Source organism: Zonotrichia albicollis, chromosome 2 (genome assembly GCF_047830755.1).
Source record: "Zonotrichia albicollis isolate bZonAlb1 chromosome 2, bZonAlb1.hap1, whole genome shotgun sequence".
NCBI lineage: Eukaryota > Metazoa > Chordata > Aves > Passeriformes > Passerellidae > Zonotrichia > Zonotrichia albicollis.
In genome coordinates this window covers 119,712,900-119,732,418 of record NC_133820.1, presented here as the reverse complement: position 1 = coordinate 119,732,418, position 19,519 = coordinate 119,712,900, and the positions used below count along the sequence as shown (strand labels likewise).

Here is a 19,519-nt window from a genome sequence, read left to right as displayed (position 1 = left end):
GACACTGCTTTGAGGAAGATTGCAGCCCCACCGTTACTGGTGGGTATTGCCGCATGCATGTATAATTTGTGTTAGATAAAATCAGGAAGTAATAAAGACAGGTAAAAAGAAGAGATGAGAGATCTGCTGTGTAGGGTTTTTTCCTTTTCTTATTTTTCTTAGGGAGAAAAAAAATGTCCAGGGGATGTCACTTTAATCTGGGGAGAAGCGAGTGCTGCTTTAAATCAGAAAACTTGTGTTATACCAAGTGCTTTATTTTGGGAACCATTTCAGTATGTTATGAAGGAAAGTTGCAGACTAGGCATGTTTACTAGACCTTTAATTGCTACATTTAGGAGAAAGGCGCTTTTTTTTTTTTCTTCTACCCTTCCCCCTCCCCTTTTTAATGACAAGAAGCCAGAGTTTGCTGTGCAAATGAAGCAGGCTTTGCAAGAATCAGATTCACTTTGGACGACTCTTCACATTCCTCGTCATCATTACATTAGGCAGCACAATTCCATCTCTGGTTGTTGGGCAGAAAAAGTGGGCAGCCTGCCAGGTAGACGTTTCCATGGCTCCCAACCCCCAAAGGTGATGCGTTTTTCAGCTAATTCAATGAAGAGTGGGCTGAACTTTGGGTATAAACTAGACAATAGCTGCCTTCGCAGTATCAGCAGAATGGTTTATGGGAATGCACTCCACATTTGGCAGAGCATCATGTGACCTTACGGCTGAGATTTTGTGATGGTGCCAACGGAGACTTGGAAAGCGGTGCCCGTTCTGACTTTTTTCCTCTTTTCTTACATGGCTCAGAAAATGGTGGATCTTAATACTTGACTTTAGCCAGACTCAGCAAGCAATTGAGCTTTGAAGCACAACTTTGCCTTTATTCTGGCTTTTTTGGCACACCACCAGGAGGCTGTCCCTTTCACGCCTGATAAATTCTGCTTCTTATCTCCAGATAGAAAAAAGAAAGAAAGAAAATATAAGCAGAATAATTATACTTCATAACTGCATTTTAGAACTGCACGTTTTCTTTTTTTATTGGTGACGTGTAGTTTAGAGCAGCCCTCCTGAGTGTCTGAAGGATAAAAGTTGTTATTTTTTTTATTTTTCTGGGTTTTCTTTTCTTTTTGTTGTTTTTTTTTTTTTTCCCTCCTTCTGTTTAATGAACAGGCGTTTGAACGGGGCAAACGGGGCAACAGCATTGAACATGAGATCATTGCAGCCTAGTGTAGCAAACTGGCACCCTGCCTTTTCACCCCTTTCCTCCGGCACATTTGTGCAAGCCCCATTTATAAAACCGGCTCAGGGGCGAGGTGAATTTTCTGGTCTCTCCCCACCTCTTGTCCTGGGCAGGCAGTTGCGGCAAGGATTGGTGCAGCTTTTGCGCAGTGCTTTGTGCCTGGAATTCCGAGAAGAGCGAGAGAGAGAAGACAGGCATCCTGGTCTTCTTCCGAGAAAGAACAGGAGCCCTAAGAAGAAGAGACAAATCTGAGTTTGTCCTACATACAAGAGTACAGAAAAAAAAAGTGACTCTCCTGCTTCCAAAAAAAAAAAATCTGGCATGTTTCACTACAGAGGCATCAGGACGTGTTAGAGCTTCTTAAAACAGTGTAACAAAATGAGCACAGGAGATTGTTTCTTTAAGTAAAAACAAAACAAGAAAAAAGAAAGATGGAACTAATTTTTTGTTTGTTTGCATGGTTTTTTCACTATTGCTTACATAGCAGTATTTGGCACTGGGTGAACACGTATCTTTCATATCAGGTATAGCTTCTGTTTCTTTTTTTCCTCTTTTTCTTTTTTTTAAGCCTTTTAAACGTGTTGTTCTGCAACTGAGTTCTTGTGTCTTAATTTTAATGTAGTCTTCTCTTCACACTTTTTGAAACTAACTTTTTGGGGGTGTGTTTGATCTAATGCTGCTAAAGATAGAAAGTAAACAAAAATCGAGGGTCTGTAGAAATAAGTGGTTAGGCACATTTTGTCTTAGCTAAGCACTGGAGTTATGCAAAGACCTTAATGTTACATTTACTCAGTCTAAGCTTTGGTTATCTCTAAGAAAGTTGTGGGTATTTAGATCTGGTTGCTAAGGAAATTAAATTCTTTTTTTCAGTGTGACTCATGCTTTCAGTTTCTAAAGAGGAGAAGTGAAAAAAAAAAACGTGTTAAGCTGCAGGAAAGGATCGCTCTTCTAGCCTGTATATTAAAGTTGTAACTGAGTTAATTCAAATATGAGTTTCTTACAGTTTATATCTAAATCTGTTACAAAGAAATCAGTGTGATAAGCACTGGAATAAAAGGCACATTATTGGGACATTCATGAAGCACGCCTGGTTTGCAGCCAGTAGCAGTAACTATTTCAAGATATTTGGAAAAGGAGCACTTGTCCAGGAATAGCTGAAAACAGTATTTAAGATACCCATTCAGGATGTTTGTGATAATTGCATATACAGTTGAAGTAAGTTTTGAGCATATGACGCTTTAGTAGAGCCTTTAACTTAAGGCATTTGTCTGTTTGTTGTAACATATTCCTAAGCAATTAGAAGACTATGTAACAAAATTCATTCTGACTGACAGATTTTGAAAATCTTGGCCAAATCGGTATTTTACATAGTTTGGATTATTTTTTTCTTTATTATTATCTTAGTCTTTTTAATTTATGTTAAAAATACAGATGTTCTTAGCTAGAAATTACTTGGAAATTACAGCATCTCTTTCATCAGAAACTCTTACATTTGTTGGGTTTTTTTCAAAATATTAATGATATTTTAATCTATAATAAAAGGCTTTATAAATATTCTTTATGAAATAGATCTGTTTTAACATGTTCTTCACTTTTTATGCATTACTGAGTAGAGAGTAATTTCTAAGATTATAGATGATATGATTATAAGATTATATGCTAGTTTTGCTACTTTATATTTTTGTTGTTCTGCAATGAATTCTGGGAAATTGCTGAATAGAGACCTTATATATATATATATATATATGACACATACACCTCCATATACTCATTTTCAACCAGAAAGTGTTTCTTAGGCTTATGGTGATATTGCCCTCCCCTATACTTTGTTGGAATAGTTTTGTTTGTCATTGATACCTAAGCCTATTGAGAAACCAAGGCTTGCATTAGCTTAAAATAACTTTTCAAATTTCTCTATCTGGTCAGACAATCCCCCAATACCCCCTACCAATAAGTTTTTGCAAATGTTTCTTAATTTTAGCCACTTAGTTTATGCCCGTATTTTTCTGAAGTTCCGTACCTAATTACCTCATTGTGTTCACTGCTTGATAAAAAGTACTCCCTTTTGTTAAGTTTGCTCCTTCTCTTCTGAAATTCCTAATAGAAATTAAGTATTTTCAGGTTAAAAAAAAAAGGCTAGAAAATAATGAAAGAAAGAATCCCCTTTTCCAAAGCATGCATGTTCACAGCATGTCTTCCCATGGCCCTGAGGAGGGGCCTCAGCACTGTCGGGTTTTTATCTTAAAAGAATAATTACTAATTTTGTGTCTATTTCATGTTCAGAAAACACTTGACATAAAACAGATTTTTCAAAATCTTTCTCTCACTATTTTTTTCTTTTATTTTAGTGAAAGAAAAATTAAAATGAAAAAGGAAAATGAAGAAGTTAATGATACCAGATTTCAGCGAAGGTAATACAATGATCTTAAATAACATTTTTCTTTTTTTTATTTGGTTATACAGTAAAGCTATTGGCAAGAACCTGAAAAAGTTTAAAAAATATTTCCTTAAGACAGCCTACAAATATAATTTCAGAGATGTGCATTAAACTTTTGCTCTCGTTATTTGCTGTTGGGAATGTTGCAGATTGTGTAGCTGTAACTACATAAAGATGTAGCTTTATACCGTATGTTTACATGAAGCTTAAGAATTAACTGAAAAATCAAAACATAATTTGTTCTTTGATTAGGCCTAGCAGATATATAAGATATATAAGACATGTATTTACTAATATACTCCTATTACTAGTGTATTTATAGTACATATATCTACTTTCTACTATGTAACTTTAATGCAGTGACCAATCATTTTTCAAATATGAAATATATCTTCTATTCACAAAAATAAAAAAGAAAGAAAACGGGAAAAGCAATTTTATAACACTACAATCATTCAGTAAGTTGTATATGCAGTCTGCATACTCATTTCTGATACTAGGAAAACTATTCTAGTTTGAGGGCTTGTCTCTACATATTCTCTACAGTGTCAGCAGAATGCAGTTATAAAAATATCATTCCTTCTGAATGCTGATGTGTTGCATAGAAAGCAAAAGCAGGTTTAAAAGAGACTTTTCTAGAAAATAAACTAAAGTTATTTTAAAATGCAAGAGGAAATGAACATGCAAGATTTAATTCACTAATTTTAAAAAGAGAAGGAAATGGTAATTCACTAATATTCAGCTGTCATTACTGAACCAGAAATACATGTTGAAGTCTGCAAGAAAATGAAACATTGACTTGGTAAAAAAACTTTGCTATTGACAAATATTTATTCTCTTGAAAAGTATTTTGCCCAAATAACAATGGCAGAATTAGGACTATGGTGAGGACTAGAAGAAGGAAGGCATTAAAATTTTATTCAGATACAGATTTCAGTTACCTGCTTAAATCAAAAGACACCTTTATATGGTGCCTGGTTTTAAAATTATACCTGCATCTCATGGTTGTATTTTACAAATGCCTTTGCATTCATATTGTTGCCAGTTATTCTGACGTGTCAGGTGTTGTGCTTTAAAGGTGCAGTGTTTTTCAATGCTTTTGGCTGGAGTATGAAAGTTATAAAACTGTGTCTGTGTGTCACCCTTCTGAATTGCTGGGTTTTGCCCCAAAGAAGCTGTTTTCAGTCTGTTGTTTAGGGTACACTACATTAAGTGTGGCATAATTTTTAGTGGGTTGCTTGCCTGTCAGAAGAAGCATGGATTTGTTGAAGGCGTTAACCCTGAAGTTTTGCAAGATTGCATTTCCACTTGCATTCTCATTACTAGGGAATTGCATTGATGGGAGGGTTAGTGAATAAAATATACAAATTAACTTCTTTGCTTTGCTTAGTGGCTGTTATCCAATCAACAAGTCATTGTCAAGCAGCACTTTAGTTGTGGTATAATATGAAGAAATAGCTATGCAGTTATCACAATGTTGTATGTTATCACAATGTTGTATAGGAGCAGCACTCCACTGTGCCTTGTTGCATCTCAGATTTGGTGGGGTAAATTTTATTTTGAATTGTAGTACATGATATGAGCTCAGACATGAAGGAAAACCCTTACTGTTCACTTCTATGACATGTCCAGTTTTTGATTCCAGTCGAGCACACCATAGTCAGATGCAAGTTGGGAGTTGAGGGTTCATCAGTAAGGGAAACAGCAGACAAAAGCACATTAGTTCCAGCTGAAGACAGAACAATCTCTTGCCATTAAACTGTTAACAAAAAAAAAATCCTTCCATTTTCAAATAGAAATGATTTGAAACAAATCTTTGGCTTGTTTGTTGCCTCCACCATTTATGCAGTTAAGCTTGGAGGAGCCTTCTTTGCAATAGATGGTAATGATTTCACTCCTGGGTACTCGTTCTCACGTCGCGTGGTGTGTTTGTTTGTTTGAAGTCTGCTGCAGTCCCTGTAAGAGGAAAGCCCTAACCAGCCATGCCAATTGGCATAAACCCGTAGATCCGATCTTGTGTTGAAACGCACTGCACAAGCTCGCTTCTATGGGTCTGTGTCAGTGTGGTGATCTGGCAAAACTTCACGCAGCACCCACTGCAGTGGTGTTTGACAACAAGCCCAAATGAGGGTACAGAACCATGTGCTGATTCTGAAATTCTTCTCTTGTCCATTGCCTTCCAACCTGATTAAGGGATTTGTTCTTTTAGAGATTGCTTTAAGCATCTTTGGCTTAATATCTTGTTAAAATTTAAAAGAGGCGTGAGGGAACCGTAGGGTTTCCAGTGAGGGAATGTAGTATATACAATTTCCTGGCCTTATTAAATATGCCATTCCATGGTATTACACTCAAAAACAAAGAAGGCATTTATATTTTATTCTTATTTTAAAGTAACACCAAATACTTATTTACTTCCAGAGATGTTCTGGGTTTTAACCATCTCTATCAAATATGTATGCATATATATACGCACACAGCACACGTATATATCTTTATACATATGTAAACAAGATAGTACAGAAGTTATACTTCTGCAGTAGAAAAATCTATCTAAGAATATACCTTATGAACTGAAAAGTGGGAAATAACTGCAGTGGAAAGCCTCCCTCCATGGGAAATATGTAGGCCAGTGGCTGCTGTCACATTTCAAAGAAAGGCTGAAGAAATGAAGAAGACTTTATGGTCACCGTCGGAAGCTGTGTGCATCCGGGTTGAGGTAGTAGGTTGTATGGTTTAGAGTTACACCCTGGGAGTTAACTGTACAACCTTCTAGCTTTCCTTGGAGCACACTTGAGCCATCGAGGAATTCATCACCACTTTAATCTGATCAGGGAAAGTATGCAAAAAGGTATTGTTTTATGGCTGTACATAATGATCACTCTGAGGCTTTATTGATGTTGAAATAGTCCTGATGACTTGATTATTTCATTTAAATCCTGTTATGAACAATGTTGACACATTGCCTTAATGGACTGTGACTACGTACTGCAGACACTTAAGGAAAGAATGATGATTATTTTAATACCATTAACAGAAAAGATTTAAAATTTGTTTTGGTTTTTAAACTCAGGAAAATACCAAGTATTTAATGCTTTTTTCTTTCTTTAGGGAGTAACTTGTCCTGTACATTTTTTTGTTGCTGGCTGTAAAGGTCTACATATTTTTGAAAAAGGAAAAGAACATTTGCTTTTATCCTTAAAATGCTTTCCAGAAAATATTGCATGCTGCTGCTTGGATAACAGTGGCAATGTCACAAGTTGATGCTGGTCTTCCCTGGATTTATGATATTATTTCTTTGTGCCTGAAGAACTCAATGTTATGAGCACAGATACAAATGACCTTCAGGCCCACCGTGTGTTTCCCCCTTCCTGTGACTCACTGACTCAGCCCAGCCCCACTCTGGGGTCTCAGCACATCAGAACAAATGTCAGGCCAGCGTCAGACCTGACCCAAAATGCCCTCGTCTGTTTCAGGCCCTGATTCATCTTTCTAGCTCAGCAGGACTTGGAGAAGTCACACTCCCTGTGCAAATGGTCTCCAAAACACTGGAAACTGCCCCCAGTATCAGGTCCCAGCACTGGGTGCCTCCACCCATGTGGGATGGGTGCCATAGACAAAATTACCCTCCTCAATCCTGGTGTTCTATCTGCATGCCTTCTGCATGCTTTTTTTTTTTTTTTTTTTTTTTTTTTTTTTTTTTTTTTTTTTTTTTTTAAGGAAATACCAGAATGAACCAAGGAAAAAAAAAAGATCCCCATCTGACTCTGGAGACAGAATTAAGCTTGTGGACGTTTATGCCCCAATTTGTGTGACCCCATTTCATTCTGGTTTGCAGCCTTCCTCATCCTGTCTGGAAAAACAAAGACATGTCCCTTAATATGTACCTCCCATGAGCAGGTATCCTGACAAAAAGAGACAAAAAGAATGAGTGTTTCCACTCCTAGAAACAGCTATGAAGAAAGAGAGAAAAGAGCTGCGCCTGTATATTCACCATGATTTTTCAAGTGAGGGCTACTTCTGGAGCTGACCTCAAAGATGGGGCCTCCCCAGTGAGATGGAACAAACATTATTGCCAAAGTCAGAGCATCTGCACCAGACAGTGATGCTCATTCCATAATAACTGGGAAAAAGAGACACTGTCTTTTTCCACATACTTTTCCATAAAAAGCGAAAAGGAGTATTATTTTCAAGAATAATTTGTCATTAAAGACAGCAGTGGTGATAATTTTGCTGGAAAGTGACTTAGGTTTGTTTATGTGCTCTGCAAAAGAGCAGAGCACAACACCCCTGTGGGGTTGTGGTCAGGGACAGATCAGACTCCTGTGGGATGAGGAGAGGGTGAAATGTGGCTGTTCCACAGAGGGGTGAGGGATCTGCTCCTGGAGCTGCCAGGTTACCAGCAAAGAGTTCTCTTTTCAGGGTGTTTGGAAACCCTGAATTTCTGACTTTACTTTTATTGGAGGTAAACATAACAAGATGTTTGATATTTCCAGTGTTTAGTTGTTTTTTGTTTTGCATCAGCAAGGACAGTTAAGAATGTTTGTTTTAAGTGGATTTGAAGGTTGCTTGTATTTTGATTGTGTTTTCTTCCCTTGTCTGTGTATTAAAAAAATCACTTGCTCACAGGTCCCTATGTTTGTCTCCCACCAGCTTAAGGTTTACCTGAACCCTTTTCTAGATAGGAAATAACAGGAGGAGATGAAAATGGATTTAGTTTATCTTTTTAACAGCACTTATTTGCAGTGATTAATTTTTGTGATAGGAAATTGATAAAGAGGATCTGCATGACAGGTTGATCCAGACTGAATTTTAAGCTTGTCTCAAAGTATATGGGACAGAGGAGAGATGAGGTTGAGTGAGTCAGAATTGCTCCTTGCTGATGGAAAATGCTTAAGGGAGCACTGGCTAAATGGGAGGATAGAGGGGAGACCTCCATCAACCAGTGAAGCCTAACAGGGACCACTCACAATCTGAGTAAAAACTGCAATATCCTCTGTGGATTCAAAAAGACTCTGGTCACCAGTACATTTTCTTTTGTTATTTTAATTTTTTTTTGCTTTTGTAGTTTAAGTTCACTGGGAAGAAACATTGTAATTGCTGGTTTCTGCCAACAGAGCAACAGGTGTTCAATCCTTTTGTATTAATTCTTCAATTAGTTGCAAAATAAGGGGAATTGTTTATACTAAGCTGAACTGAATAGAAATGACTGATGCAGAAAATGTGGGAATGTTTCATCTCTCCTTCAAAGGCATGATAAATTTGTAATTCTATCAGGCCTGGTTGCAGGTTGCTATGCAAATTTTCGTGGCAGCATCACCAGCTTTAATGAATATACATTTTCTCTATTTCTTTCTCTGTTCTTTAATTTAGGTTTTTTACCCTGTAATATGCAATACATTGTTTTGGCAAGAGTTATCAAGTTACAAGCAAAAAATGAATGAGACTGTGAGGTAATTTTGAAGCGGATTAAGGTAGAGAATGAAAAACAAAGGGGGGAAAAAACTCTATTAAGAACAGCTGGATGGAGTTAGGTCTTCTGTGATTTCATTTTAAAGTCATAAAACATATTTTCTGTTTTAAGTAAAGTCTGACATATTTTACCTTTGCAGTGCAGTTGGAGTATAAGTGTGCCTCATAGACTCAGCATTACACTGGTGTGATGTTTCTGTAGGAAATAAATGCACTTTGTGGCATGGCTAAGTGGGGATGGATTCCAACCTAGGGCCCATCTGAGAGTGTTTTTTCCTGTAAGCAAGGGAGAACATTGTCATTTTTCTGCCTTTACTTTGCTTCTTGCATTTGGAAAAATTCTCCATTAAGATATTTGGAGAAAATCTGGAGATCCAATGGATCTGCAACTCCCAGTTGTTCCTTTGGGAGACATGTCCTCAGTGTTTCACTAATTTGATCCCAAAGAAAAGCTACAGAGACACTGACCCACCCAGCACTCTTTTTCTTGCCACAATTTTCTTGGTGAAGATTAAGGCTCATCCATTGTGAGCCCTGGTTCCCAACAAAAAAAAAAAAAAAACAAAAACCCACTGCAATGGCAGGTCCTGCCTGTCTTAAGAGCTTCAGAGAGCTGGGGAGAATTTGTATTTCCTTCTGCAGTCCACAGTGTCTGTGTCCAGGGGCACATCCAAGGCAAACAGAGGTAGAGGGACATTTCGGAGTTAACAGCCATGACTGGAAGCACTGACAGAACTTGGGTGTTTTGGGCACAGCCATTTTGAGACCTTTCCCTGTACCAAAGGTGATGTTAATCCAGTTTAGCAGAAGAGGTAAAGTAAGTTATTACTAGTTTTGTACTGTTGAAATAGCACACAGTAGTCAAAAATACATGAGAAGATTTCTGGGTTTGTTATTCTACTCAGCAAAAGCAAATGTGGAGTTTCACTTGGTCTCATCCTTTGTTTAACTTCCTTGTCTTCAAAACAGTTGAAGTTCTTTAGAGATTTTTAGGTAAAGAATGTGTTAAAATAGTTAAAAGCAACTCCAAAAAAGGTTTTCCTCAAAAATCTGTCCCTTAAACATGACAAACAGTGTTTAATAATCTCCAAAACTTGTTTATTGAAACTCTTCAGCAAGAGACCTGGGATAGTTCACTTAACAGATAAAGTTGGAATAGAAGTGCACTTGAAGTTTTTCAGATCTTTTGGATGTGGCTCCACATGACATTCATTTATCTATTGAGAGAAGCTTCTGACATTTTTAATAAAACAAGCATTAAATACATATGGCATGCCCTGTTTAAATGTGGGTATTGCTTTTATAGCACAGTTAAATACAAGTTTGAAAAGCTTATGCTTTTGTATTACACAGTACAGCAGAATGAAATTGTTTCAGCTTTGGCCTTCACATAGTAAAAATATTTACATGAGAGTGATATTTTTGGTAGAATTAAGTTTTGCATAAGGCTTCTGGATATTTCAGTTGTAATTCATTATAATATATATCATATCTATAAAAAATTCAGGCTAATTTTTTGAGGCTTTTTCCCTTCACCTCTTCTTTCATGCCTCTTCTAGAAACAGTAAGAGTAAGCCTCACATTGATGAAGTCTTCTGATGAAGAATGCTTGCAAAATCTGAGAAAAAACTCAAAAATCAGTCCTCTTTTTTTTTGTTTTCTAGAATGACATCCTCATGTTCAGGAATTCCTGTCTCCTTATCCCTTCTTTCGTAAATATAATTGGCATGGTATTTGATCTTGCAGCAAAATAAGTATACTTTACTCTTATGGGCTTTGGTGCACCTCCATTTGAATGGAAAGTTGTTCCCCATAAACACCTGTATTTGGAAGTTTTCTGGATAAGGTGGTTTTCTGGCTTGAGTAAGTAATGGTTGATATGCATCAACCATTGCACCAGGAGCCTCATTGAAAAGACACAAATACAGAACAGCAGACTAATCCTTTTTCTAAGAGTTACAACAGCCTTATCTACAGGTTTGCTTTCATGGCTGGGATAAAAGAGAGTGGTGTATTTTCTTGTATTTTCATGTGCATGTGGTTAATATTCATTTATTATGCTTGCATTGTCTTTATCTGAATGTTATGAGTCACCTCAACTGAATTTTATGTCCATGGCTGAGAGTGATTTACCTGGGTTTATCTGCAGTTTATCTGGGAAATGCAACTCCCTTCCTATTACTTTTGCTCTCCACACAATTTTTCCACTGGTCATTTTTTGATTCTTCATTTACTGGCATCATGATAACACTGACAATGGATGTAGAGTCCATTGCAGATATACTGGCAACCGGGATGGATTGGGAATGCCCTGATGGCTGGAGAGAAAGGGATTGCTGTCATGTTTATAAGGTTAGAAGAAACCAAAGTTTACTCAAAACATCTCCATGAGTCCTGTCTGTCATGAGTCCTCAGCTTGGGAAGGAGGATAAAGCTGTTGTAGGTCTGCCTTGAGACTCTGGGGTTCATTTGCTCAAACTCTATGTCATTCTCGTTTTTCAAAGCCCCTGGACAACAAAAGTAGTCTAAAGTAGTAGTAGTAGCCACTTTTCCCTGACAAAAACCCAGCCTTGTTGTTACTGTTAAACAGATTTGCATGTCTGAGAAAAGATGACTGTCAGTCACATCCATCTTTATGTATGTTTGGTGTCGGGGATTTTTGCTTGGCACTACACTGAAATGAGCAAAAGAACACAATCCCAAAATTCTCCATCTCAGCCTTTGCAATTAGTTTGCTGAGACAAATTTGTTCATTTCCCATGTTGAGAAGGAACCATCAGATGGGAACTTGACTATGATAGCTTCACTGTTGCTTGAAAGAACTTCATTTTAGACTATGGATAACATTGAAGCATGCTAAATCCATGCAAATGGCCGGTTTCCTGGAAAGGTACCCAAGAAAGGTGTTCTGTCTGGACCAGGAAATAGATTCCATGGTAGATGGAAACATGGCTTGAAAGTCCCTTCAATATTCAAATGTCCTGGGGTGAGAATCATTGGTGGCTCTTCTGTGTCACAGCCTGCCCAACAAATCTTGCACTTTTAGAGAGTATTTCCATCTTCACCTTTTCAAAAGGCCTAAGTGCACTTAGTTTGAGCAATTGAAGGGAATTTATTCCATAAGTTTTTTGAACCTGTGGGCCTTTTTTTGAACCAGCTGAGCCTTTTATTGGGAGGAGAATTATTTGGGGGTAGAATTGCTAATAAAGTAGGATTGATACTACGTTGAGCAAAGTTGTTTGAGAGCTGCTGCTGAGGCTGACATCCCTGTGGGACGACATCCTTGTGAGCTGGGGCACAGGGAGCAGTGGACCAATGTAGCTGTTCATCTCAATGCTAAGTAATGCTCTTTTGTCCAAAAGTTAGCTTTTGATCCTTAGGCTAGATCTTTCCAACAGTATGTATTTTACCATATTCGCTTCTAATTTCTTCAGCTCTACTGCCCAAATATATATCTATATTTCCATGTTGTGTACTGTAAGGAACTAAGCTCAGAGCACCTAAATCATGTATTGCACTTGTGTCTCATCACTGGATAGGAAGACAGTGTCTGAAAATTCCCAACTTCTGCGGTTCACTGCCCACACACACTTGGAGTTGAGACTGAAGGCTTGAGTCCATCTGAGGTACCACAGCTGGCACTTCGGCTACTGCCCTAGGGAGGTTTTTGCTTGAGAAGGATTTTTTTCTTTACACAGCATTTACTTAGAATGTGACTTGTGAAGTACATGATTCCTGTGGTGATAAAGGCATTTTTGTGAGTGATTATTATTAAATATTGCAAAGCCTATTTCTCATCTTAAATGTTCATCATCTGATACAGGAAGAATTTAGAGGTATTTTTATCATTATTTTGGTTTTGAATTATGGTAACAGGAAGGACAAATTGTAAATTTTAGTGATGAGTCTAAGAACCTAACTCATATTTAGTGTAACGCTTTGAAGCAATCCTGCTTTTTTTCCCAAAATATCTTAGGCATTTAGCAGCCAGCATCTGCTGGCAAGTTCTAAAAGAGAAACCTCAGGTGCAAAGGCATTTTTACAGCTTTTTGACCCAATGACAGGATGTTAAATATATAAAGTGGTTGGAGCTGCCTCTAGGTTGTGCTTCTGCATGTCAGGCACTTAAACATGGAGCACCAATACACTCTTAGCCTCTGTTATGAGATAATAGCCCCTTAATTCCTCTCCTCTGGCTGGTGTAAAGAAAGGCTGTTGTAAAGAAAAGCACATAAACAATGCAACCAGAGGAAACAGGCACAGCTTGCACACCTGATACTCCTCTTGATGCCGCTGCCAGCCACGCAGGTGCTCCAAGGGGATATAGGACTCCTTTCCTCCCCTTGCCCAGTGCTGTGGGAAGAGCTGTCTGCTGTGGGAGACAGTGCTGGCTCTAGCCTCCTGTTTTTAGGGCAATGCTACCAGGGAATGCTGCCAGGCACTCCTGCCTCTGTCCTTAGCACCAGCAGGCGCCATCCTACCAGGGCACCAGGGAACCTCATGCTCTGTTGGGGCAGGGGTGGCTCTCACTGGAAGGGGCTGCAATCACCACCCTGCCAAGGACAGGGACGTGCAGTGCCGTGCCCAAAAGGAAGGAATTGAGTGTAACATTGAGTCAGTGTGGGGTTTTGTTGGCTAAAAAAGTCCAAATGTTGGTCTGTGGCGGTAAACACGTAGCCTGCCTAATGAATGTGCTATTTATTAGCCCTGTGAGCTGCTGGAAATACCAAAGAGGATAAGGGCTGTGATTCAAGGCCACGGGGCTGGGCCCACACAGCTCCCTAAGGCAGAAGCCAAGGATGTGGGAATCCACAGGGACAACCCTGGGAGTCCAGAGAGAGGGTCAGGCTATGCTCATCTCCAGGCAAAGAGAGGTTTGTGCTAAGGATCCTTCTCATACGTGAGGAGTGGCTGTTGTTTGTTATTGTGTAATTTGATTTGACTCTAATTTAATGACAGTTCTTAGCAGGCAACATGATTTGCAAGGCTGATTTCAATTTTTATTGATTGGGCCTTTAATTTACTTGGACTTGCACTCAGAAGCTTCATCGGAGATTTAATGAAAGTCTGCAAAACCAGATTGGTAAGGAATTTTTTGATGGAACTTGAACTCAAATGCTTCAATAACAAGTCATTCAGGTGCAGTGTGAAAATACTTTAAGAAAGAAAATTCTTAGTTACACTTCACTTTTTAAATAGCAGATTGGCAAATCCATTATTTAAAGCTCATGTTTCTTGTGGATTTTTTCCCCCCCAAATTCTCAACTCAATATCTGTTCAAAGGTAAATTAAAGGTTTCATTTATAGAATTTTGCATAATGGACTTTTGAAGGGGACATCTCGGAGATTATAATTGCAAAACTTTCATGGAATAAGTAATTTATAGCTTCTGGAAAACTATTATTTTATTCATGTGTAATAAATTTTCCAAATGCAGAAAGAAATTCTGTAAAAGCATTTGTAACAGTCTCCTATTATTTTCATGCTGCAGGTATTTTTCAAAGTAAAGATTGAAAGGCTTACAAAGAGATTATATGATTTTGAAATCTATCAGTAATTTTATACAGACAAGCTTTCTTTTTTAATATTTATAAATTAGTATTCATAAATTTTAGAAATGAATGCTTCAAACAGAGAGGAGCTAGGAAGAGGTTAATTAATGATTTTTTTTTTTTTTTTACCTTTTCCAAAACCAAACTTTTGCACTTGAACCAAAGAATGAAAAAATCAGCAAGAGACACAGAGTGTATCTGTATGGGAGGAAGCAAGGAATAGGGAGGATGAATTATTATGTGATAAGAAGTGTAAGAGAATGTAAGAGAAGGAAGGAGATTGAAGCTGCCCATAGAATAAGAGAGAGGCTACAAGGGATGGAGCTGCAGTCACTGCTCTTTTGCACTTAGAGGAGCTCTGGGAGCAGGCACAGGAGTTCAGGAAAGTAGAAGAAAAAAAAGGAAAGATATGGGGAAAGGACATAAGGATGTTGTAGGATCACATTGTTGTACTTCATTGACACTGGTGCATCTTGGTAACTGTGAAATATTAAAAGAAGGAAAGATTTACAGGCAAAATTCATATTTGTCAATTAACAGAATATTCCCTCCTGGGAATAAGTTTTTGTATTTCCTGGTCAATTCCTTTTTATTTTACAGGCAGAAAACCCCATTATAATATATAAATTTGTAGGGCAGTAACTATGAAAAGTAGTATCTGAGGATGCTAAACATTTCAAACATATTGAAACCATCTCACTGTTATCCCCCACTACTGAGAATTAGGAAAGCAAAAATATAAAGCTAAAGATAAACTGAAAACCCAGAGCAAAAGCACAGCCATAACTCTAATGCAGGCAATACAGCAATGGTGCTGGTTAGTTCAGTTTAGTCTGAGACAACAAACAATAAATGTGATTATATTATGGCCATATTATAACTGCACAGTGTCATCATAAGGGAGGATTAACTCCTGTGTGTGCAGGAGTTGGCAACTGCTCGGTTGATTTCCGTAAATGAGAAATATAAAACTCCCAAAAGCCTGAATCAAAAAGAATAAGATAACTCCAGCTTCTATATGAACTGTAATTAATTTGCAGCCTGTTACCACAAAACTTAATTTAGGGAAATTCCTAGTTAGAATCAAGAATGTTAAACATTTGTGTGAATAGGAACAGTATGTGCAGTGGCGCTAGAAGTAGCAATATTTGTGATTCAAACCATGCACTGAAAAGTTGTTGAGGTTCCAGAACTTCTTTCCTTTTAAAATTATGAGAGAATGAAGTTTATTGACTGCTGATCACTTCCAGACACAGAATGGTGGTCTATTAGTCCTTTTCAGAGTGTAATAGCAGTTCCACATGACACAAATTAATGGAATATCTCATTAATTCCCTAAATGTCACTAAACTGGTCAAGTCATAAGTTTCCATCTCCTTGAAGTAAATTTAGCTGCTTCCAATTTTTCAGTTTTGTAAAAACATCTGCAGAATATGGAATCTGTTAAAACAGTGGGGTCTACATAGGGAGATCCCATGATCTTAACCTGAGTTATTTCTATGAGGGAGATCAGCTTATTCAGCATCCAAAAAGAGCTTGCAGTTTACATTCAAGCCTGTTTTGAGGATAATTTTTATCTCTCTATTCTATATATAAACACTAATTTCTCTGTCCAATAAAAGGAGGGAATATGAATATTTATAATATGAGATAAATAACATTATTAGGTACTTTCAAATTTCAGTTTTGCATCACAAAGTTATTTGCTTGCTTAGTGAAATGTCTAACCAATAAAACAGGCTTTTGCTATGGTTATGAAATTATTATTAATCTTCATGTAGGCTATTCTCAGAGCTTTTGTTTTAAACAAATAGTAGCATAACACAAAGTGAAGTGAACCATATTCATAGGCACTCTTGTGAGAGAAAAAAAAATAAACAATACTGTCTTCTAAAAGACAATCCTAATTTACCAGATAGTAATTTCTCATTGGAGAGAATTACAGTAATTTTACAATGTTTTTAATGTTGCATTAGAGGATTGTACTGACTTGTCTGATCATCATCAGTTGTTTCTCTTCTCTCCATTTGACATAACTGCAATATAGCAGTCAGGCCTCAATTTACTGTTGCTTTCTGTCAGTGCATTTTATATACTGCATCTCCAACACAGCTCCCCATATGCGATGCTACATTTTTAAGACCTGGTAGTTAATATCTCCCTGAGTGAAGTCTTGAGTGAAGATTTATTTCAGAACTAGTGATCATGAAAACAGTGTCCCTGCAGAAAGAGAAGTGTTTACTAATGTAAGTCTATGTATTAAAGTCTATATATTAAATTAGAAAATACTGAGAAAGTCAAATTGTCAAAATGTATTAAGTACATTGCTTTCATTTACATAAATTTTTGCTCACAACCTTTTGAATGTGAGCAGACCTTCAAAAATACCTTAAAGTACCCTTAAAAACAGAAAACCTCTCTATAAGGAGAAATAAATACAATCTTTGCTGATTTTAAAATATTCAAATAAATTCAGACCCTGTCACTTTTATCATTAAGGTCCATAGCATAGTATTGGAAATACTGACAATGTAACTATCTTTGTTAAGTGCAATAACATTTGAAAATACTTGTTCTAAAAATTTATGTACGGCTTCAGAGCTACAGAGGACTTCATAAGCTTTAAAGCTGCTTTAAACTTTAAATCTGTGGATTGAAGCAAATGTGTATAAATATATTTTACAAATACTTAGGAGTGTTCATTAATGAGAGCATGCACATTGAGTTCTAACTCTGTGGGATGTAAGCGAGTGAGAACATTTCCTGACATATAGATGTGGGGGCTTTTGTTTGGGTTTTTTTATTGTTTGGGGGTTTTTGTTGGTTTGGTTTGGATTGGGGTTTTTGTTAATCTTCCACCACCTTGATCTTGAAAATTTGTTAAAGAATCTAAAAGAGTTTTTTTAAAAAATGATGGAATGGAATCTAACAAAGAGGTTAGAAGGATGCTAATTCAAGTAATTTATCCTAAATTTTAGAATCTTCATGTTCCTTATTAATTTAAAATTATTTAAAACCTGTGTTTGTTCCAGGATGAAACTTTCATGAATATAGTTTCACCAGTTCATTACTTTGTTCATATAAATTTTCTTCGTTCATTGTTAAATAAGAACAAGGTAAATGATAAATGATTGAGGGAATAGGGTGAATCCTTTTCTCTTCTTTACCTCTAAAAGCTTTTCTATAAACCTGGAGGTAGGAGTTTCCCCAGATATCAAGAAACAGTTGCATGCAGACAGGCAATAGTTCTGTGCTTTATGGAAATAGTTAAGTGAAGACTAAATACTTAGTTATTGAGCATTATCGAGGAAAAAAAATTAAAGTATAGAAAGTGTACAAATGAAGTCTCAACAATTTCAGGTTCTTTGAGAGACAAAATAATTGTTCAATTTAAATAAAAAGTAAATGGAAAAAAAAGTATTTACTAAAAAACCCCCAACAAACTGGCAAGAGAAATGGGCCTTGTTGCTAGCAGTAGTAGTAGTCAAGGGGAAAAGAGAAATGAATCATTAATGATCATCTATTAGACAAAGAAAATTACCCCATGATACTCGACTCAGTAATCCTAAAAGTCCTTGTACTTATGTGTCTTATCATCTTTGGAATAACATAGTCCAAGAAGTGTAAATATTAGTCCTCATGTGAAACTGCACAAAACCAATTCAAAGTAATTCAACAGAAGAACATGAAGGAAAAGGGAATAAATATAAAATGGAAAGCATAATATAAATAATCTTCATAATTATTCACCAGATAATGTTTGCCAACTAGTTGTCTGAACCATTGCCTTTTCACCAATCTGTATATTTTGTGGGATAAAATCTCATGACATGATGTCAAACAAAATTCTCTAAAGGTAAGCCAGCTTTATATACAGCAGTTCAATGGCATCCACTTAAGAATATTACTAACATCAGTATATGGAAAAAAGTAAATCTATTTACTGCCAGGGCTACAAGCCACAGCATTTTGAGAAATTCTGTGTATTCACATTTTTCAGTAGAATAAATATGATGCACCATTAAGTGATGAACTTATTCTTATCCATGAATAAGATATTGCAATTACATTCATCAAGTGTAAGGGAATATTTAGAAAAATAGGCTAATACAAATCTTGCAGAAGTCCCTCCTCTTCCATGATAACCTCACTGAAGTCTTCAAGGACGTTTGTACTCAGGAAAATATTCATATTTGCTTTGAAAGCAAAGGTTCTTGTGTCTTTCTCCATTCATATACCTCTATTTCATCATTTTCCACAGACAGCTTCTAACAAACAGGATGCACCTAGGAATGTGACATCCTTTTGTGACTTGATACCCACAGTGAAAAGCAGGAGCTCAGGACAGTTTAATAGTTTGTCCAAGTTTGTGCTAGATGTCATTGTCAGCATTGAGGTCAAGGGATAAGCCCTCTGGTTTGCCAAAATGTTGACTAGGCCAAAACACATATTTATCAAAGTCCTTTCTGGGCAGCACATTAAAGGCCTGGTGCCTGTGTTCTGAGTTAAACAGCAGCATCTCACAGTTTGAAGTCAATGTATCACATTGGAATGTGTTTTCTCTATCAGTGTGATGTTTTCTCATTGTGTTTTATAATGTAGTAATTACACAGCTTGCCCCACAGTTCTTCTTAGAATTAATGCATCTCTTGTATTTAATAATAGCACACATTTAATAAGACTATTTCACTGTCATAAATATTAAAAGCTACATAATATATGCACATATAAAAACTGCAGTAATGAAGGTGTTTAAAATAAACAACACCAATTGAAATTCAAGTGCTGAAGCTCAGTGGATCCTGAAAGTAAAAGTAGCTGTACAAATAAAACGAA

General features: G+C 36.9%; 1 protein-coding gene and 1 long non-coding RNA gene across 4 annotated transcripts in view; one reads left to right on the top strand and one right to left on the bottom strand.

Moving 5' to 3' along the window:
- LOC102066084 (uncharacterized) overlaps nt 1-19,519 on the top strand; it is a 280,394-nt gene that overhangs the window by 239,517 nt on the left and 21,358 nt on the right. For all 3 annotated transcript variants that reach the window (XR_012579206.1, XR_012579207.1, XM_074536178.1), the window contains one exon: nt 3,574-3,636. Coding sequence is in view for 1 of the 3 variants with exons in the window: in XM_074536178.1 (XP_074392279.1) it covers nt 3,574-3,576 (3 nt within the window). In the remaining 2 variants the exon portion in view is untranslated. The remainder of the gene's footprint in view (nt 1-3,573; nt 3,637-19,519) is intronic.
- Nucleotides 648-19,519, bottom strand: part of LOC106629499 (uncharacterized) — a 34,781-nt gene continuing 15,909 nt past the window's right edge. The window contains exon 4 of the long non-coding RNA XR_012579208.1: nt 648-1,454. This is a non-coding gene — a long non-coding RNA (uncharacterized LOC106629499). The remainder of the gene's footprint in view (nt 1,455-19,519) is intronic.